This window comes from Cannabis sativa, chromosome X (genome assembly GCF_029168945.1).
Source record: "Cannabis sativa cultivar Pink pepper isolate KNU-18-1 chromosome X, ASM2916894v1, whole genome shotgun sequence".
NCBI lineage: Eukaryota > Viridiplantae > Streptophyta > Magnoliopsida > Rosales > Cannabaceae > Cannabis > Cannabis sativa.
In genome coordinates this window covers 40,347,856-40,370,738 of record NC_083610.1, presented here as the reverse complement: position 1 = coordinate 40,370,738, position 22,883 = coordinate 40,347,856, and the positions used below count along the sequence as shown (strand labels likewise).

The 22,883-nt window shown below is 30.8% G+C and overlaps 2 protein-coding genes and 1 non-coding gene across 4 annotated transcripts; 1 reads left to right on the top strand and 2 right to left on the bottom strand.

The window, feature by feature from the left end:
* Positions 1-3,357: 3,357 nt before the first annotated feature.
* On the bottom strand, positions 3,358-3,446 carry LOC115703409 (small nucleolar RNA Z221/R21b). Its single transcript, XR_004009175.2, has one exon. It is a non-coding gene; the product is annotated as a small nucleolar RNA Z221/R21b (small nucleolar RNA).
* Positions 3,447-12,988: 9,542 nt separating this feature from the next.
* On the bottom strand, positions 12,989-18,331 carry LOC115705842 (protein LAZ1 homolog 1). 2 transcript variants are annotated; one of them, XM_030633298.2, is made up of 10 exons: positions 18,065-18,331; positions 17,461-17,782; positions 16,642-17,199; positions 16,399-16,455; positions 15,897-16,005; positions 15,536-15,720; positions 15,350-15,438; positions 14,634-14,889; positions 14,008-14,253; positions 12,989-13,929 (listed from the first exon to the last, which is right to left on the bottom strand). In XM_030633298.2, the coding sequence occupies exons 3-10, from the start codon at positions 16,909-16,911 to the stop codon at positions 13,636-13,638; spliced, it is 1,506 nt and encodes a 501-aa protein (XP_030489158.1). In that variant the 5' UTR covers positions 16,912-17,199; positions 17,461-17,782; positions 18,065-18,331; the 3' UTR covers positions 12,989-13,635. The 2 variants fall into 2 exon arrangements, with proteins under 2 accessions (XP_030489158.1, XP_030489152.1); XM_030633292.2 differs by lacking the exon at positions 17,461-17,782.
* Positions 18,332-21,303: 2,972 nt separating this feature from the next.
* Positions 21,304-22,610, top strand: LOC115702485 (uncharacterized). The gene is made up of 3 exons (XM_030629928.2): positions 21,304-21,552; positions 21,639-21,834; positions 21,939-22,610. Exons 1-3 carry the CDS (start codon positions 21,421-21,423, stop codon positions 22,271-22,273), a joined length of 663 nt encoding a protein of 220 aa, XP_030485788.2. The 5' UTR covers positions 21,304-21,420; the 3' UTR covers positions 22,274-22,610.
* Positions 22,611-22,883: the final 273 nt, after the last annotated feature.

Below are 22,883 nucleotides of genomic sequence, written 5' to 3'. Positions count from 1 at the left end.
ATGAAAGAAAGACAATACCTCTTGAAACCTATATCAGGGTATACTTGCTATCTTTTAGTACAACTAACAATCATCTAATCCAAAAAAATTCGTTGAAAAATTCACACTTTGATCTTTTAAGCCAACCTCAACACTCAAGAATAAAGTGGGTTATTAGATTTTATTTGGATGAATTAATTTAAATATTACAGTGTGTATTCAACTCATAAGATACTGCAATGCGATATGGTTGTTGAATCTCACACGCACCTTAATTGGTGTAGGCGTGTGAGACCCTAGAGAGAGAGAGAGAGAGAGAGAGAGAGAGAGAGAGAGAGAGAGAGAGAGAGAGAGAGAGAGAGAGAGAGAGAGAGAGAGAGAGAGAGAGAGAGAGAGTTGGCGTGAGAGAGAGAATAAGAGTGAGAAAATCAATTTTTTTTTCTTTAACTTTGTTACCGTATATCTCAAGTTATTTTTATTATTTAAATAGCCTTTAATCCTTTATTAAAATAAAAAGAAAATATCTAATTTGATTTGTAATGGGTTTTATTTAGGGCATAAAATTCCAACAGTTTCTTCATGAGCTTTATATAAACTGATTTTTCTCATAAAAACTAATGTTGGTTGAGCATTTATTCATCATATAACATCATTTTTAAGTGTTCTAAGCGAACGATTTATCCATTTTCATAAACACACCACCCATATACAATTGAGTCAAACTTGTTCTTATTTTCTTTAGTGTGCTTGCAATTCTCTCTAGGATTTCACATTGTATTTTATCTAATTAGAGAGAGTTTACTTTGTATTTCAAAATCGGGTATCTATTGTATTGAGAGGTGATGTTGGCATCGGTAGGAAAATAACTCGGATGTAGGTGAGGTTGACACCAGTTTTGTAAACATCTCGAGAAGATTGATATTGTCACTACAACCATCCGAGAGTGAGATTAACACTTCAATAAAGAGGTTGATAGTCTTTTGAAAAATTATTAGTTGAGGTGAACTTGGCAACGGTGGAAAAACAACTAGGTTAGTAAAATTGACACTTCAAGAAAACTATTGTGAGAGATTTAGGAAAAATCTTATGGAAAAATTCTTTGGTTGTAAGGCTTAGTTAAACCCGTTAACTTAGCTCGATATATAGTTGAACTCAAAGCTAAGTCAATAGCTTTGAAAACCCAAAGCTAAGTCAATAGTTTTGAAAACCCAAAGCTAAGTCAATATATGGTTTTGAAAACCAATGTAGGTCTCTAAATTGCAATGGGAAATTTGATTTTCTATACTTACATATACCTAATATTTTATTTCTAAACTAATACATATCATCATTGAAAATATATGACCACTTTATCTAAAACCCAAAAATATCCCTCTCAAATTTTTCATACTTTTTTTTTAGTGCAAAAACATAATAATAATAGAAAAAATGGTAGTCCGATGGGATCCGATAGTGGTCCGATGGTCACCTGATGCTACTTTTGTACGTACAAAAATATTAAAAAAAAATTGGTAGCAGATTTGGTCCGATGGTAGTCCGATGGGTGATCCAATGGGTGGCCCGATGGGTGGTCCGATGGTGGCCCGATGGATGGTCCGATAGGTAGCCCGATGGGTGGTCCGATGGTGTTAATGGGGTGATGTAAATGGTGGTATTTTAGGGATATCATAAAAATTGTCATATTTTACAAATATTAATTATTATTTGTTTAGAAAAAAAAATTTAACCAAATGTAAGCATAAAAAATCAAATTTCCCATTGCAATTTCTATCCTTAAGCTCTTTACATTTTAAGTTTGCTATTTGTTTATTTTTGTTATTACATTAAACTTGAATGTTTGTATAAATTGCCTTTGAATTTTTTAAAATTCTAAAATTAATTTAAATTTTCAATTTACCTCCTCTTGGAACATATTTTAACTAATATATTAAATTAAATAAATGGTAATATTTAGTTTTTAAATATTTCTCTTCAATTTTTATAAGCTAATATTAAAAATTAGGTATCCAATTAACAAACCAATGATTAGATTAGACTTTGAAGTTTAGATTGGATCGAATGATAATTTTCTAAATTCAATTACTAATTGGATTAAAGCAAATGAGAAAAAAAAAAAAAAAATATTAGTTTGGATAGAATTTCTAATCCTAAGATTATATACGAAATCATAAGGTTTTGGTCAATATAGTTTTTTTTTTTTTTTTGAAATAAATTGGTCAATATAGTTTGTTGTATATAAATTGTTTGGGTATGTCTATACACAAGTTGATAATAAGTAGGTTATGTAATTTTACGTGTTGGTGTTATCCAAATGTTTACTATAATGTTTTTGACTTTAGGTGTGGCGTTTCCAAGTACTTATTTCTGTTAAATTATTGATAATTCAAAGCTATTGTCTATGTTTGTTGTATCTATTGTACCTAGTTGTTTGTTGAGGGTGAAACCTACTTGTAACATATTGTGTTTACTAGCTAGCTTTTTTCTAATATTAACATAAAGACCGGGAAAGAAGAAAGCTCCCAAAACTAATCAAAAGACACAAGTGGAAACTTTCAAAGTTGGACAATATGCTTGTAATTCTAAATTATCAAATATTACCAATTAATACTTGTAATTCTAGTTTATCATTTCTCTAACGACATAATGTGTTATTACCAATGAATACACATATTCTTCATTACTGTTGGGCTACTTGGCTTAGGATTGTATAATTGGGCTTTGACCAAAGCCCACTTTAGTTAACTATCATAGATTTTAACCTAAACTCAAAAGAGTTCCATAGCCAAACCTTCTCCATTAGAAATAAGTCAACAATAATAAAAGAAAAAACTATTTCTTATTAAATTTCTAGGGCACAAAAAAAAGACACTAATTTAGGTCATGACAGGTGATCCACCAAATAGTAAGAACATGAATCAAAATTAGGTTAAATTGAAAATATAATATTAATCTTGTAAAAAACCATTCCAATCGTTTAAAGCCAAAGTTAAACTATTTTGTTTCGATAGGAAAAGAAACTTCAAACAATTTTTAATTATAATTAAAAAACAAAAACAAAAGGCTTTCTCCTGAACATGTACTAAATCGTAACCCTGAATTTTTTGGCCCTGAATTTTTTTTTGCCGTTAAAAATTCCTCTAAAAAAAATTTAAGGGGGACGTCAAAATTAAGTACAAAATTACTAATTAGCCAAAACAAAATAATATAATGAAAAATTAAAGAGAAGAGAATCATCAGAAACCAAAATTTTATCACCAAAAGCTGAAACAGCTGTACGGTCCGCATCATGGTAAGGTCAATATAGACCCCATCACTTGATTACTCTATTCTTCTTCAATAATCAATTTTCAAAAACAAATCAACAAAATATTTATAGAAAGGCATCAGAAAATAATGGGTAGTAGGAGAGTCTCAGCACAGATTAAATCAGAGTGGTGCATGACATTCTCAATCTCTCATCATAGCCGATCGAAATACAAAAACTTAAAATAGAATTTCACTTTCACAATAATGAAAAATAACAAAACTAAAATCAAGAAAATAGAGAGAATAGAAGTTGAAGAGATCCAAGAGAAGGCGATTGATGATTTTTGTGAGTTATTCTTATGTGTATTTATATATGAAAGAAGTAAGAAATGGAGAGCGGCAGATGCAAAGACCAACTAATGCGAAACCCTAATAAATTTCTCCTCCAATTATTGGGCCACTACTACAAGTCCACTATTAAAATTTGAGCTTAAAATGAAGGAGCTTTTAGAAAAATATTAGATTTTGGATAAAAATTTATAATTGCACTCTCACATCGAATTTTTTACAAAAATACTATTATTTATAAAACAGCTGTAATACAACAAAACAAAACTATTAAAAATAACTGTAGAACAACTACAAAACAATTGTGGAACAATAGTGAAAATTTAATACAACACACAATATAAAACTTACACAGTATTTTTTTAAAAAAATTCTATTTTACTATGACAGTCAGTAGTCCCGTGATCCGTAAGGGGAAATACCAGGTAAGCTGTGCAATCCCACACCGCCTAAGGAAGGTCAAGTGGGATGATTCTGAGACTGTGTAGGTATGTGACTACACAGTTGAAGAGTGCTTAAATAGATTGATTGGTACTGTCTATATCAACAAGGTGCATCTTGTTTTCTGGTAGCCCATCTCGAAAGAACTCCACAGTTAAGCGTGCTTGGCCTGGAGCAATTTCAAGATGGGTGACCTCTTGGGAAGTTTTCCAGGAAGCGTGTGAGTGAGGACAAAGCACGCTGGAAACACTTGTGTTGGTCTGTAGGGTCAGTCATCAGTCCATGAAGCAGCCAGAGTGACGTACTCGTGTATAAGAGCCATTATTCCGTGGGTGTAAGGGCCCAATGGAGGCTTGAAACGGGGACGTTACATTTACAGTTTGAAAAAAAAATTCAATATGTGATGTAAAAACTCCTAAAATAACCAAAAAAGTTTCGTTAGCAATCCATAACCAAACCAACAATAATAAAAGAAATAATTATTTCTTATTAAATTTCTAGGACACAAAAAAAAAACACCTAAATAATAAAAAAAAATGAAACATAAAATAGTTATTCAAAAATATATTTATAACATAATTTTTTTTTTAACAAATACTCAAATAGCTTATCAAATTATGTTGTACCCATATTTTGAACAGTAATAGGAAGCTGACACATGTAACAAAGTAGGAATATGAACCAGCTCAAATTATACATCAATAAATGCATTCAGATGACTCGCCTCGAAAAATACAGTTAGTAAAAATACTCGAACTCGCCGTTATAAAGACAATGGCGAGATATGATTTAATAACTATTCAAATGACTTTTGAAATGGGAGATCACGTGGAATTGGATTGCCCAATTTTTGACAAAAAAAAATATAAAAAAAAAGAACAAATATTTGAAGGGAAAATATAAAAAATTTATAAAAAAAATAATGTGTGTTGTCAATTTTTTATTATTTGTATGTTATTTTTTATTGTTGTTTTTTTATTTTCTTTATATAGTTTCCATATTGTTTTTGTATAATTTTATTAAAATACTATATAAATGTAAAAAAAAAAAAAAAAAAAAAAAAAAAAAAAACTATTTGATTGTAAAAATATAAAAAATTTATAAAAAAATAATATTTTATGTAATTGTTCTTTTTTTTTTCTACTTAAACCCAAATAATGTTAGGACTAACCCTCCTTGCATGGTTGATTCATAATCTTTCATGCATCTCTAAATTACAACTTATGAGAAAAGAGTCTAACTTAAACTTGCCACTAAAAAAGCTTAAGTTGATTATATATTTTAGAAGTATGTATCCATCTCTAGTACTTGATAAAGTAAAAACTTGCCACCAAAAAAACTTAAGTTGATTATGCATTTTAGAAGTGTACATCCATCTCTAGTACTTGATAAAGTCGCGCTGATATTTAAAAAGATTATATATTTATAATAATAAAATAATAAGTGCGAACAATATATAAATAAGAGGAAGAAGATTAGATGTACAACATAAACACGAAGAGATTAGGGTTAGATCTCCCCAAATTTGATTGAGACAAACAAATTAAAACTTGCAAGGCTTTACACATTGAAGCAAATGTAATTCAAGAACTCCATTCCAAGCCTCCACTATAGTTTGCTTGTGGCTTCTACACATGAAAGTTTCGGATTTCAAGCTTTTAGAGAATCAATCCTAGCAAATCTTGATTAACTTTTTTGGTGAAATTAGAGAAGCTTTTTTTTTTTAGAGAGAGAGAGAGAATTTTAGAGTAAGTGTGAAAATGGTTGATCAAGTTTTGTCTACCCTACCTAAACATGTCCTTATAGAGTGTAAGTGTTGGATTAAAATCCTCAATATGGGCTCATATGTATATTAGTGTATTGCTATTTGAAGCTTGACCCAAAATAAAGTGATCATTTTAGTAATTGTGGGTCATTGGGTATTAAAGTGTCATGGGCTAAATGTGTAGATACCCTAAGCGATATTTCTAATTTATTGAGGGGCTAAATTAGAAATACTTAAAATTAATAACCTAGCTATGAGGTTATAAATTGGTAGTGGTCCCCAAGAAACGAAGGTGAATTTCTATTCTCATCTTCCCCCATCAAGAGAGAAATTAGAAAACCCTAAGTCTTGTTTTCTTGGAAGATCATTACCCAAAATCACCACAAAGATTATCTCTACAAGATGGATTAAGATCATCACTATCTATGAATTAAGGTACGCTTCCGCCATTTGAATTCTTCTCTTTGAATCAACAAAGGTATTCTTTAGATCTATAGTTATACACTTATAATTATATGTAATATGTTTATCTATGGAATTGAATCTTGTTGTTGCATATTTTATGAGTGATATAGAAACTAACAAGTGGTATCAGAGCCACTTTTGATTGATTCTTTGAGAATTTAAGGTTTACGTTAAAGAAATTTGGGAAATTTAAAAATTAGGGTTATGGTCTTTCCATTTTTTGGCTTGAGATATAAATTTATATATGTTTATATCATGATGATTAAGTAATGCTATTTTTGGGTTTAAATTTTATTTATTTGTTTTGGTTTCATAATATATCGTTCTCCTCTGATGTATTGATGTATTGATTTTTTATGACTAACGTATAAATATAACTTGATGTTTGATTGCCATTGAATCAATGGTTTAAGATAAGTTATGAATTACAGTAGCACACCCTCGAGATTGCAACAATACTCATTCCAAATTATTACTACAGTTACCAATAAATTCAAAATACATGTTATATCTTTTATCCTAATATCAATTTCGTAGTATTTTTTTTTTCATTAAGGGGATTAAGCTTTTGGATATACATATATGGGAATTAAGGATTTGGTAAGATATTATTTGGTATATATTTATTGTATTCATTATGTAAATATATATATGGGAATTAAGGATTTGGTAAGATATTATGTGGTATATATTTATTGTATTCATTATGTAAATATATATATGGAAATTAAGGATTTGGTAAGATATTATTTGGTATGTATTTATTGTATTCATTATTTAAATATATATATGGAAATTAAGGATTTGGTAAAATGTTATTTAGTATATATTTATTGTATTTATTATTTTTTATTTGGGATTGATGTGTTATTATATATTGAGATAAAGTCAAAACTCATTTGAATCAATTTTGTTCAAATTTGGCATACTAAAATTTTAAAGTTTGTCTCTCATTCTAAATGAGTTGATTGAAACATGATGTCGCCAAAGCAACCTCTCTTGTGTAGATTGCTCATGAGGAATGTTAGATGTTTGTGTGTGTGTTTCTCATGTAAGTATTGATCGGCCCAAAGGAAGGTTATACTTATTTTGAGGGCACACATACTTGTGGTGATAAATATGTGACAATTATAAGGTTTCCATGTGAACAATATGTACAGTCCAAAGATTGACAAATTGTTTGTGACAGATTTATTGTCAATATTTGATTGCTACAACAAGAGTACCGCTTACAGTTAATATTACTGTCCAAAGACTTGATATTAATGGTGTGTTTGGTATCTTGAGATGGGATTTGCCATTATTTGAACTTATTTTGTTATGTTGATTCTTTTGTGAACCCTTGGTTATTTTGTTCTATTTTTTTGCTCATGTTTTTAGTTATATCTACCAACATAAAGTTAATTCTCATGCCAATGAGATAAATTTTTAAGTAAAGGAAAGATGCAAATATGCTTCTTTAGCTACATTGTTTAAAGAAAGGATAAGGACAAAGATAAAATTCAGTATGTTGCATATGGAACAATTTGTTAAAGAAAGTGCAAAAGATTTTAGATATGGAATTATCTATGACTTTTACAAAAGGAATTAAAATAAGGTTAAAGTGTTCCAAGTATGTCATTAGACATATCTAATGAAAATAAGTTTCTCACTATGGTTTGTTTTGTAAATGATTTAATTTATTGTAGATTTAACTATACTTAATAAGTAATTTTTTATGAAATTTCTTATGTAAGTATACTATGGAAGGTTATCTATGAAACTAAAAGCCAAGTGATGATGAAAGATTCATCTTTAGGGGCAAAAGTGAAACATCTACATATGAGGCTATAAGGATATTCAAACTATGGTTAAAGACTAGTTATTTTTTGGATTTGGAAAAGACTTATACAGTATCATCACCTAGATGAGTTTTGGTTTTGAATTCTATTTTGAATAAATTAGGACATTCTTGTTCATTTAGAATTTAAAAGTCTTTTCCAATATTGGTTCTACTAGCTCTTTAATTTATGAATTTATTGAAATTTGCCTCATATAAAGAAACCTTATAATTTCTCTTATGGTACAAAATATAAATTGAATCATGAGAATTCTATTATACTTTGGTATAAGTATTAAGATTATATCTCCCAAAAGGAGAATAGAAGGACTTATTTTTAATAGAATTCTTGATCCCTTGATTTAATAAATTTTAGATTTTGTAAAGGGGTAACAAACAAACATAAAGAAATCAAGCGACAAAATAAAAGTTTAATTATCTAAGAATTTATGCTATATTTTGGTAGATCTTTCCTCATGGTTTCATGGAATGATCAATAATAGTATCTTGTCTTCAGACTAATGAAACTTGTTTTGTTCATAAGGCATTAATCTTTAGATGTTTCTTTTAAATTTTTAAACCATAGTTGACAAATCAACTAGGTAAGAAAATTAAAGTCGTTGAAACTAACTATGATGGTTAACACTACCATGGGAGGTATGACGAATCAAGTGAATAACGTCTAAGATTATTTTGCACAAATACTAAAGAAATGTAATTTCATCTTCCAATACAAAATGTTAGGCAAACCTAACATGAAGGGTATTTGAGAGATGTAATTAACATTTATCTAAGGACATGACTAGAAGTGTGATAATTCATTCTTCGTCATGAAACTTGTTTTTTTGGGGAGAAACACTTAAGAATGCAACATAAATTCTGAACTGTGTATCAAGTAAAGTATAAGTTAAAACTATTTATAAACTAAGGTTGTGGTTAGACTCATAGTCTAACATATAGATATATTCTATTTGTGGATGTTCAATTAAGATGAGGTCTTATAAGCCTCATGAAAGGAATACGGACTCCAAAATAGTAAGGAACTATACTTTACTGTATACTCTAGTAATTAAAAAAGCTACAATTTTTGTGATCCCACATTATGGTTCAATTTTGAGACGAGAAACTTTAATAATTTTGAGGATGTTGAGTTTGGGAGAGAAATAAGATTATTATAGATGTTGTTCTTGAGAAGGAATTGACGTTAAACTCAATTCCAACTATCACTTTTGACAATGTTCAGGTTTTCATGACTTTCATTGATCAATAAGTGAATCCAAAACCTTGATAAGACAATATCAAACAACTTCTCATTCAAGATATGGTAAATGTTTCAGATAATCAAACTCAACAACCTCAAAGGTCAGTGTCATTAAAGAAATCCATGAGAGAAAGGACATAAGGAAATAATGGAATGATAGACGATGATCCAATCAACTTTTATCATGCCATGAAGGTTCCAACTCTCGAAACTGGACTGATATTATAAATAAAGAGTACAAATTGATGTGAGACAATAAAGTTTTGGTATTTTTCCTATTGCTATAAGGTGTAAAACTAATTGGTTATAAATAAATATTTATAATCAAGAGGGATGCAAATTACAATGTGGAGAGATGCACATTATGTCTTGCATGTAAGGAATTACTTATAAAGCATATATTTATTATTTTGAACAGACTTTCTTTAGTTTAATTGAAAGACTATTTCAAGACAAGCATGACACTCGATCGTCATTATGGTCTTGAGTTATATCAAATGGATTACTAATGTGTCATTTATCAATAATGATATTGATGACAAAAGTTATGTGTGCAACGAGAAAACTTTGTGTCCAAAGATCCAAAGAATATGGTTTGCAAATTAGGAAAATCCATGTGTATACTCAAGTAAGCTTCTCGTGAATAATTACACAATTTTGATTAAGTATTCTCATTTGGTTTTTGAGATAAAAGCTTTTGATGATTGTGTATATATCACAGGTTCAGTGGGAGTAAGAATATGATCCTGGTATTATATTGGTGAACAATTGCTTGCCATTAATGATACACTCATTTTGTATTAGGAATTCAATATATGTTGAGAATGTTCTTGAAATATTCTTGAATTATAATAAAAGAGATATATCAATAAAGTATTCAAAATTTTTGGCATGAAAGATACTATACCAGGTGATAAGCTTGTAGCTAAAGAAAATAAAGTGTCTAAATTATTGCCCTAAAAGCAACCTTAGAATTCAAGAAATATAGAAGATTTTTAATTTACATTGGAATCTAATATATGCTCAAGCATGTATGTATTTGTACTTATACATATTAAGAATGTTGGATAGATATTTAAGTAACCATATAAGGAACTTTCGGTATGCAGCCAAATAAGCTATAAGGAATTTAAGGAGAACAAAATACTATATGTTCACTTATCGGAAATCAGAAAACAGAAAATGTTTGGAGATCATTAAGATTTCTGATTCTGATCTTATAAGCTTTTAGTTGTGAGATTTTTTGTCACATATGGCTGCAAAAATTAAGAATGGTATTGAAAGCTATTAAAGATATATTTTGTGACAATAAATCAATCAGGTTGCATTTTAGTAACAACATGAACTCTATAAGGTCAAAGGCACATTGACTTTGAGCTAATTGTTATTAAAATAAAGTTCAGAGTAATAAGGTGTCTATAGAACATAATAAGGACAAACACCATATTTTGTGTGATCTGGATCATTAAGAATATATCACTTAAGGCTTTTCAGGAGCTTATTGCTCATATATGGATATAGTATTATTTAAGATTGTGCTGGTTTAGTGGGAGTTTGTATTTGAGATGTTCTATCAAGCTGATACATATTTATGGTTTGATTCTGCAGATAAAGTATGGATTTAAGTTTTGAGTACTCTGAATGTATTCTTTCTATTGAGATTTAAGTATAAGGTTAGAAAGAATTAATAAAGAATTGATCTCAATTAAGGAGGACCAGTTGGAAATAGACATGCTAAGATCACATTTGCATGTAATTTTCATGCTACGCATCCATGATTGATCTATGTCATCTGGTTATATTGATATACGTGACCATTGATGGGTTTAGCTACGATAAATGTTGCGAAGGCCGCTTTGATTCTATGTTAGTATAATTAATGGACGAGATTGTTTTGAAATACCTATAATTATGATAGCAAAAGTTAAGCGCTTATAAGGTTACACACTATCAGAAAATATATGTAGCCCAAGTGGGAGATTGTTGGATTAAAATCCTCAATATGGGCTCATATGTATATTAGTGTATTGCTATTTGAAGCTTGACCCAAAATAAAGTGATCATTTTAGTAATTGTAGGTCATTGGGTATTAAAGTGTCATGGGCTAAATGTGTAGATACCCTAAGCGATATTTCTAATTTATTGAGGGGCTAAATTAGAAATACTTAAAATTAATAACCTAGCTATGAGGTTATAAATTGGTAGTGGTCCCCAAGAAACAGGAGTGAATTTCTATTCTCATCTTCCCCCATCAAGAGAGAAATTAGAAAACCCTAAGTCTTGTTTTCTTGGAAGATCATTACCCAAAATCACCACAAAGATTATCTCTACAAGATGGATTAAGATCATCACTATCTATGAATTAAGGTACGCTTCCGCCATTTGAATTCTTCTCTTTGAATCAACAAAGGTATTCTTTAGATCTATAGTTATACACTTATAATTATATGTAATATGTTTATCTATGGAATTGAATCTTGTTGTTGCATATTTTATGAGTGATATAGAAACTAACAGTAAGAACTAGACTTAAAACTATCCAATAAGATTAGAGCACTTTAACAACAGTATGAAAATGATGTTAATTCACTTTTGGCTTGCCTAATCAGGCTATCCAACTCCAAAACTCAACTTAATCCCAAACTTTATGGTAACCTAAACCTACAACTCAAATTGGAAATTGAAATTCACACCCTCATTATTGAATTATGTTGATTATTAGAGTGCAACTCGTAATACTACATTTTCACTAACTTTTGTACTTTGTACTTAAAAGTATTTAACCAAATTCCAATGTAAACCTCCCATGTTTTTCTCCAATCCACATCCACTTATCCCATTGTCATGGAAATTAATATTCAGGATTCTTTTGCTCATCCCATCATCAAACCATTCTGTAATCTTACTAGTATCCCAGTGATTGTTTGAGATAAATCTTTAACCCAACTTACTCCATTAATGGCACCCTTTGATTGGTAATGGCATGAGCTGTGGTTCCATCACCACAATCTATCTTCCACATAAAAAAATCACATTGGCACCATTCATGGTCCAAAAATTCTCCCTTCATATACTTGGATTATATATATAAGAGCACCTCCAATAGGGAACAACATTTATAGTTTGTCAAATACACACCTAACCCTTAAATATTATTTTTTTCACTCTCTCATCCACATAAAATTTGTCACATTTTCTTAAAAAATACTCCAATAATGATAACTCTAAAAGTTGCCCAACACATCACATTAAATTAATAATTATTTTTTCTATTAAAAAATGTCATGCAACCATTGTCTATATTCATTAATTCAACAACACTTTACACAAAATTAGTCTTGAAAATTAAACCATATTACATATGTGAACAAACCAAACCACTCCAATAGACAACTCCCATTGAAATTTTCTAACAAAAACTCCCCACAAACAGTTTTTATCCACTAGCGGTTTCCATGTCCACATAGTAAGAAAAGCCGTACTTATCATGATTCATACCAGTGATCCTGAAACCTAGACCCCCATCAAGTGCTATCTAGCTGACTAGCTCAGCAATTTGGAAGGAGAGCTTGGATCACTTGTGAGATCTCATCAACCAATGGTAAAAACAGTGAGAGCCATGGTATTTTGCCTTAAAATATTGATTTATAATTTCAACACAATAAATAAAAATATTGTTTTATATAAAGAGAGAAGAAAAACATTTGAAGACCTAAATGATTTAATTTGAACATGCTGGAGACTAACTGATACGGATTGAAAAGATTGGGAACTAGTGTTGTAAAACTTAAAATAAAACAAACATTCAGCCAATTTAATCACATGCAGTGTAACATCTCTTACGATAACAGGAAAATAGTTCTCTGAACCGAGCAGTCTAAATAAAAAAGGAACAAATGTTAACAATGTAGAAGCTTTTATGTACCAAAGGCTTGGAGCTGGATAAATTCGCAGTTAAAATGTTCATACTTACTCACATACGGTGCACAGCTTTACAGGATCCGAAAAAACTCTGTATGGTTAAAAAGGCTTGAAAATGCTTACTTGGTCCATCAGATTCAAACAACTATTAAAGTTGCTGATCCATCATTTTCATCTGTACATACACTAAAGCCAGTGTTTAGGTTAGAGAAACTTCTTACTTGTTTGCCTGTGTGAGATTTCAGTTCAATGAGTTAGCTCCGGAATCCATCTTTTCATACTAGATAGATTCACACCTGAATTTTGTATGTCCTCACCAAGTGTGTCGACGTTGCCTAAAAATAACGCCAACAAACTCTTGAAACCTTATGGAATTTGCTTATTACCTATTTATCTTGCTGTCCTACCACGAGAAGCTGAAGCTTTAGACTGGTTCTGTTTCTTACTGCTCGACAAACCACTGTCACTAATACTCCCTTCAACAAGGGTATCGTGAACTTCAGAAAATTCTCTATTCCATGAATTCAGAGGGACAAGGTAAGTGTCATCCTTGGAGCTTCTCCTTTGTTCCTGGTGACGTTTAACGTTTTCAGATATCTCATGAAAAGTTCTATTTATTTTTGCAATTCCCTTTTCCACTGGTTGTACAACATGTGAAACTGTGTACTTCATGTCATCAACAATCTGTCCAGTAAAAGTCAAAAGTGAATTCAATAAAAGATTAAATAAGTGAAAAATAAGACACAAAGTTGATAAACTCACTATTTCACCACTTCCGAGTACTACATCACGAACACTTTGTGGAAAATTTAAGCGCTTTTCTTTCTCATCATGACGAGCTAAGCGTACTTTAGTTGATTTTTCACAATCATGAACCTCTTCTGGATCAGGAGGCGAACCCAATGCTGCATAGTCAGCCATGACTGCTACATTACGAACACATCTTTCCCCGCGTTTGTAGGGTGCCGCTGGAAAGACATATAGGTGAACCACAGCAGCAACACCCATCTGTATAACGAATTTACAATCAGAAACATATTTAGCTTGAGGAATTTCAGATGAAGACTTTGTTGTCCATCTCAAAAATATACATAACATGATGTTTAAATAACCATATCTTGTATAAAGTTGTGTTGTGAGACAATTTGAAGTAGATTAGACTTAACACTAATTTACCCATTTCAATAATGTTTGGACTTATTCTCTAGTAAAACCAAGTCATTGTGTAGTCGAAGTTTGTTAAACAAATCTAAATCCCCGCATATGGCTTGCCCGTGAACCAAAAGGTCCATGATTCCATATTTGTTTCTCTAGAAATTTATTGCATCACAAAAATAAAAGTTTAGTTTTGTAACACAATGTAGCACCACTATTACATAAACACACACCTCTATGCATATGATGTAATCTTGAATTCGAGTTTTCAGCTCCTGCGCCAGAGCCCCTCTAAAGGCTCCCATAGAGAAAAGAAAAGCAACAGCAATACCTTGCCACCAAGTCAAGAAGACTATTGACTTAAAAGTTAGAAATTTCGCCAAAGGTTTTATGGGTTCTAATCTCTCTTTTGTGACAGAATAGAACTGTACAAGACAATATAGGGCCCAGGTCTGACTAAAATTAAGAACAACTGCCAAGTATGGGTAGCTGCAAGTAATTAAAGTTTCATATCAGAATATGCACAATAAGAACAATGATGAAAAACATAATAATTAATTACGAAATTTAACAATATACACCCTCCTTTCCCCATATCTAAAATCCAAAAACAAGAACACTGAAAAAGATGGGATTCGGTCAAAAAAAAAAAAAACACTCCTGTTGAACCCCAATAATAGAATATAGTATAAGAGAATAAATAAAAGGGTACATAGGTCTTTGTTTATTGGGGTTAGATCTTATCAATTCCCTTACATGGAAGAGAGCAGTTCATATAAAATTTCAGTCATTTAAGCAGGTGCAATAATGAATGTGCATATACATAGCACATCAAGCAGTTATATTTATGTCCTTAAAATGTGTATTACAAGAAACATGTACAATTGCATAATGATGAGCAAATATTATGATCCAAACAAGGGAAAGAAAAAAGGAGTTAAACACTTACCCATATTTCCACTCGAACTTCCCTTCTCCATAGACTCCAAAAGTCTGAAGGACCATGGCTAGGAGGGCACATATCATCTTTAGTATCATCTGGATAATATGTCAATAGAAAACCAAATAGACGAGGTGAAAACCAGAAATTAAAGAGTTTTTCAGGACTCCAGGAGAAAAGTAAATGAGCACCTACATATTGAACAATGCCAATTTTCACAGCATTATAGAAGTCAGGACCAAGAAGCCAATCTCTTATAAAGCAATTTAGTGGAAATGGATGTTCCACAACTCCATAAGCATAAGCCTCGTTTAAGAGAGGCAATTTGGAATCTGTTAAGTTGTGACCTTCCATAAACTCAATTGTGTTCTCTTCACCACCTTTAGTAAGAGCAGATTTCCCCAAAACAAACAAAAACAACCATATTTAATCAGTCAATTTGAGCTTGAGCACGGGTAATTCACTTCTAGTAAAAAACACACAAACATAATGCCGTGGTGAGAAAACAATATATACATTACCAAGGATTGAAAAATACAGGCATCTAAAGACATACCTAAGCAGGCAATCAAGTATCTCTCAAAACAGTACAATGCAAAAGCCTCATAACAGTCCCTGATAATTTCACAGTTAAAGGCAGCACTTGAATTGAACAGCGACAAGAACTGCAGCCAAAGAACCATATATGAACAATAATTCAAAGTACAAAGTACCATATATGAACAATAATTCAAAGTACAAAGTACTTCATAAGTTGAGCACACAAACAGATAATACAAATTGGATACTTCTATTGAAGATTATCATCACAAAACTAAAATGAAGTAGATATATATCAGAACATATTCCTCAACACCGAAACATATCAATAAACAGGTGAATGAGTAAACGATTCATCTCCCTTTCAAATATCAATCCTAATAAACAAACGTAAAATACTGTCTCATGGTACTGCAGATAACACAAAAAAAAAAAAAAATTAAAAAAAGAACAAAGAAGTAGAAAAACAAAAAAGAGGAAGAAGATTTCAGTGTTGCAAAAGAAGGAAAATATCTTACCGATTCCAGTGCATAAACAGGAACCATCAGAATGAGGCCAATAAGAAACTTTTGCTCCTGCAATTGAACAGGTTCTTACTTCTCAGTTTAAAAGAAAACCGAAGATGCAGTAAAGAATTAAATAGCCATGCAACATAAAGAAAAGATGAAAGCAAAAGTTCATTCAAGGAATAACAAAAGTTCAGTGTTAAATTGAAAAAGCCAAATTTTTTCCTCAACAACTGCAACAATATAGGAACAAACCTCTGGTTGATTATACGCAGCTAGATGCTCAAAGATAAGATACATGGAGAGAACAAGAGCAACAAGTACAAAAATGCTGGCACTGAATATCGGCCAATTGATGACAAATGTTGATTCTGAACCCAGGTTTAATACCAGCGTCTTCCCTCTGCTTGAGCACTCAGCTAGAGTAAAAAGAAAAAAGAACCAATAAAAACTACCAGTGCATCCCATTAGGTTAAACTTTCTTAGATTTGAAGGGCAAAAAAATGGTGCGACTTGCTTGATCATTTTTTGTTCACTTTAACAGACTTCACAAATATGACAGAAGCAGCCAAAAATCATGCTATTTTCAGGTATTTTTCTTCAGTAGCTCCAAAGGTATTCTATATGAAAACCAGTCTTCACACAGGGTATACGGCATTACAGTATTGAACAACCACTGCTCTTGCCTACGATGTAATGTGTTGAAAATAATGTACCACTCATTTACCAGGATATGCCTTCTAACTTCTAACTCTACGCTTGTCTATTCATGACATGGCAAATAAAAAAGCATCAGCAGCCAGACCCTAAAAACTGCAAGGTGAGTGTGAAAATTAGTCAGCAAGGTACGTGTAACTGAATAATGAGCTGAGACAATCCTTAATATGATTACGTACAGTTACAAAAGGTCAAATGCAGCTAGAAACATTGTTCTGAACTAACAGAGAAGGTCAACAGCTTCTTTTGTGCCCAAAAAAAAATAAGAATAATAGTTAAGTAACTCGAAAACGAATGACGAGAGCAAAAAAAAGCTAATGAGATAAACCTATTTGTTGCAAGGAACTCATATTTTACCTTTACACAAAAAGTAAGAGCAAGAACTCGATTCCTTAACCTAAATTGCAAAGTTTCACAGCTGGGAAAGCCATTTTTACATGTTAGCGTATGAGTGCATCAAATCCTACGGAAATGGAGCAATGTGACCGTTTACATATACTAACATAACAAATTTGACCATGAATGAAAGCAAATTTTTGTCAACGAGAACCCGAAATGTAGCTTTGTTCCTTTTTTTAGAAACAAACCCTCACACGGCTTCCTTAGAAAATCCTTGAGAAACAATTATTACAAGATTCAGGCCATTATTATTTTTCTATATTTCCTCAATTCCGTATCCCTGAAAAATATTACTCAATAAATCAAAACACATTACAAGCAAACGTTTCTTCACAAAAAGACCTACGACATTAATGAAACACAAGTCAATTGGCCAATAAAACAGCCAAGGAAAATAAAACAATACAAAAACGAACAAAGTAATAACCCTAAAATATCAATGACTAATTCATGAACCCGAATATTATAATCAAACATAGAACATAGATTATAAATTCGCAACAAACAATCATACATATAAAACACATACACAGAGATAAAAATCAAAAAGTGAAATACAAACCTGCGGTGCTAGTTTCACTGAGAAAATCGATATTTTTCCGGGAAATTATATCTGAAGTTTTGTGCAAAAAGGAAAGTAAACTGGTTTTTCTTCGGCGGTTGGAGAAGAAGGATCGCGGAAATTTGATTTTCTGTTTTTGATTTTTTATTTATTTTAATTTTGCTTTTATCAAGAGAAAAGAGCATCGCTAAAGATACGCATCACTTATCTGAGTTTATCACAGACAAGTTTAAAACCGTCGATTTCGATCATGTTAGGGTCTCCCATCTTCCGTTGAGTTGTCTGTGACGTTAGTAAATAAAGCAGACTGTGATTTTAATATAATTTTTCTGAATTTGTTTTTAGCTTCGAAAGGAGATATAAAAGAGGTAACTTTCTTTCCACGCAAGCGTATGTACGTGGCAAAAGAATGATACTTCATGGCCTTATTCTAGCCACGTCAGTTTATGGCCATAGGTCAGTGTCTGTATGGGCCGAGCTAGAGTTGGGCTTAAAGATCTCGGCCCAATTAGTTTGTCAATAAAGACCAACATAAACATGCTATTATTTATCAAAATTATGTTTATTATTATGTTTTTTGAAATGTTCCTAATTCTAAGAAAATCCATCTCCCCTAAAAAAAAAAAAAAATACTCAATTTTTTTTTTTTTCAGTAACATGTGATATTCTGATAATATTCTTGGATGTTTCATAATATAGTTGGAAAGAATAATCAAATTTAGAGATACTGAAGATTTTAAGTTGAGAAACAGGTTTGGAAAAATAATGGAAATACACTAATATTTTACTTAATATATGTGTCGAGAAATTGGAATGTTTGGAGAAGTTTATAAGAGAAAATTAAAATAAATGAATTTTTTAATTCTCCTTAAGATTTTTACAGGTAGTATTTTTTGTAGTTTTTTTTAGTATAAGTTATGTGGAGGCTTGAACTCCCAACAAGAACCAACACAACACCAAAATAAACATACAATAATCAAGAATACAATCAACACTAAACCAGCAACATAAACCAGAAAATTAAACCAGTAAACAACTTAAAGAAAGCACTAAATGAACACATAGAACTTACGTGGTTGGGCTACATAATCAAGGTGATCATGAGCTTAATCCACGGGAGAAAGCAGCCTTAAACATGGCTGAGATGATGATTTTATTACTCTGAACAGAGGTACAAAACAGGGATAAAAAACCCTGAAGCAACAATGGAGTCTTGCTCCTTACAGATTCACAATTGAGTTACAAACTCACAAATACTCTCTCTGTCTCTCTCAACCCTCTGATTTCTGTCTTCAACTCATCATTTTAAACATAGAGAACTTTCAGCCTTTTTATATTGATGTCAACCAACTAACTTAACTGTAAAAACAGTTATGTTAGTTGGACAGTTACCAACTGTCAAAACTGACAGTAACACCAAAGTTTAAGTGGTCAAACCTCAACAAGTTACAAATCAAATAAATATATATTCAAAATAGGAAAATTTTTAAAAATACTCTTTCTTTATGTTTTATTTACTATTTTACGATTTAAAATTTTTATCTACAAAAATACAATTTCAAAATTTTAAAATTACAAAAATAGACCTTGTTCAGCAAAAAGTAAGAAAACAATTAAAAAAATAATCAGAATTTAATCTCACGACAACTATAAATCAATTATAAATAAATTATAAAACAATCAGAGAAATAAACTCGCGATAACTATAAAGCAATTATAAAATAAGTAGAGAAATAAACTCATAATAATTATAAAATAATTAAAAAATAGTTTATTATTTTTATTGAAGAAGTATTTTTATAAATAAAAAAATTCAAAAAATAAAAATAATTTTTTTTTAATATTTAAGTATTTTTGTAATTTTTTTAAAATATTTGATTTTTTTTTGCAAATTTTCCATCGTAAAATTTTACTCTGAACTATTCATAATTTTTGGTAATGTAAGATAAGACTTCTTTTAAGTTAATTTATCTAATGTGACTAATATTGATGTATTTTTTGAGTGACTGATGTCTGCATAATATAAATTTCAACACTGTAAATAATTTTAAAAAGAAAAATTAACAAGTAAAAAGTGTAGATAACACATCTTGATAATAATAATAGTGCAAAGTGAAAATCCTACATTAGCTAGCCTAAACAAAATTAACTAAATTGATGTTCTTTAATCGGAAAACTATAATAAAAATTAGCTTTATTTAGACCATAGAAGCTTTTTTTGTTTTTGGAAAGAAAACACATACAACTAAATAACTATTATTTATATGCAAATAAAATGTTTTAATAAAAAATATTAACACATGCAAAATGAAATTAGTTAGAAATGCAAATAAGTACTAAAACATAAGATAAATGCTTTAAAAAATATTGCCATATTGGGTATAGTAGTGGTACTTAATGAGTACTATTTTTTTTAAGTTAGATGAGATTAAATATTTAATTATATTAATATTAATATTACACACAAAAAAATAATAATACGTTTAACAATTTTCTCAAAATAAACATCCAAAATTTGTGTCGAAACATATGAGAAGGTGATTTAGTACATCAATGTTATAACATTTCGATAGAAACTCATAAATATTATAACAAAACACGTGTGTGGCTAGGATGAAACCTTTGCCAATTTACTCATTTTTCTGTGTGTGTATATATATTGCTAATGTGTGGAAATGAATTGTGATATATAAGATGAATGGGCTACTCCTCCCATTGCCAATTGGTTTTGGGATGGAACCTCATTCATCTTATCCTCAAATTCTAACATGGTATCAGAGCCACTTGCGATCCGTTGTGAGCCCAAATTGCCACCGGTCCAAAAAAGCCGTTTGTGATCCGTTGTGAGCCAAAGTGCTGCCGGTCCAAACAGATACTTCCGCTGTCTCCCCTATAACCTCCATTTGGGACCTTTCGGCCAATGTGTGCCAATTTCTAGTGTTGGGGTCTTTGACCTGTTTCAAAATCCACAAATTTCCCGACGTGTACACCCACAAATTTCCCGATATTTGGCCTTGTGGGATTCTTTCAAATGTCACGTTCGGCCCTGTGGTTTCTTAAAGGTTGTTCGTTATACCCACACTTTCCAGGTCCAAACGTGAGGAGGGTGTATTAGAGTTAGTCGCATATCAAGCATGTGTGGAAATGAATTGTGATATATAAGATGAATGGGCTACTCCTCCCATTGCCAATTGGTTTTGGGATGGAACCTCATTCATCTTATCCTCAAATTCTAACAACTAGTGTTTAAACTTTGCTCAAAAACACAACTTTGGAAACAAGTCAAGTATTTTTCCTTCTTCTTTTTCTTCTTTTGGTCCCAAAAGTACAAACTTTTTCTTGTCATCCAAACAAAAATGGAGAGCATAACAGAAGAACAGCTGATTCAAATGGTGAGAGATTTCATAGAATCAGAATCATCATCAGCACCACAGATTTCAGCTATTTCATCCTCAGAACCTCAACCCTCTTATGATGACACTTTAGAGGTCTGTTTTTTAATCATAAATATCCTATGAATTACATATGTTTGTTTTTCATGTGTGATTTTTTTTTCTTTCCTAAAATTTTATAGGAGATGATATGGAGAGAGACAACAGATATTGAGGTTGAAATCCTTGAGAAAATTCTCATGTACATGAGAAACATAGAAAGCTTAATAATAGAGCCCCAAAATCTAAAGAAATGGGTAGTTTTGTGGCTCAAAATGGATGGTTATGAAGCCTCACTCTGTAAAACTACTTGGGTTTTTTTCAATGGAGGAGCCAAAGGTCAAAACTCTTTCCCTAATCAAATCATGGGTCAATCTTAGTTTTGTCATATTTTAGTTTTTTCTTTAAATATATTCATTTTTATTTTTTTGAATAATTTTCAGGTCACTATGAATTTCTTGATGTTATTACAAATGGTACAAGAGTAATAATAGACTTGGAATTTAGGTCTCAATTTGAATTGGCTAGGCCAACACAAAGATACAAAAAGTTGATTGAAGCTCTTCCTTCATTTTTTATTGGAACTGAAGAGAAACTTGGGAATGTTGTCACTCTTTTATGCTCAGCTGCAAAGGAGTCACTCAAAGAGAGTGGGCTCCATATTCCACCATGGAGGAAAGATACTTACATGCATTCCAAATGGTTCTCGGAAAATTGCAAGAAAATTTCCTTCTCACCAAACACTACTACTACTACTACTATTACCACCATGGAATAAGAAATTTTTGAGAGAATATATTGGAAAAATTTGATCTTGATGGAGAATTATCATGTGGGCAACTCTGATTTTCCCGGAAAAGTAGAGCAATACTACAATGAGAAAAAGATTTTTTTTTTTTTGAAAATGGGTATATTTAGTCTATATACATATATATAGGAAAAAACACTAGAACTATATTATCAAAGGAAGGTTTGTGTTTTTGGAACTTTGGATCAATTTTGTAGAGACAGATCTCAAAGTTTTGATCTTTGTTGTTTGTAACTCGTTTCTGAATGTAACTTAATTATCTCTTAAAAATATATTAATTATATAAAAATTGAGCTACTAATTATAATTTACTATTTATTTAATTTTTTAAATAAGGTGAAGAGGCAAGTAAAAGTAATTTTGAGAAATGACAGCTGTATTGGTGGTTGTTGACTTTAATATTATGGATTTATTATTAGGATTTGTTACAACATGTATTAAAATTAATAATAATTAAATGAATGGTTTAGCTATTTTAATAGGTATATTTTATGTAAAATAGACTTGGGTTGCAAGTATATGTGTAGTTAATTATTGTTACAATTAAAAAAAATAGAATATAAAATTTAATTTAGCTGGC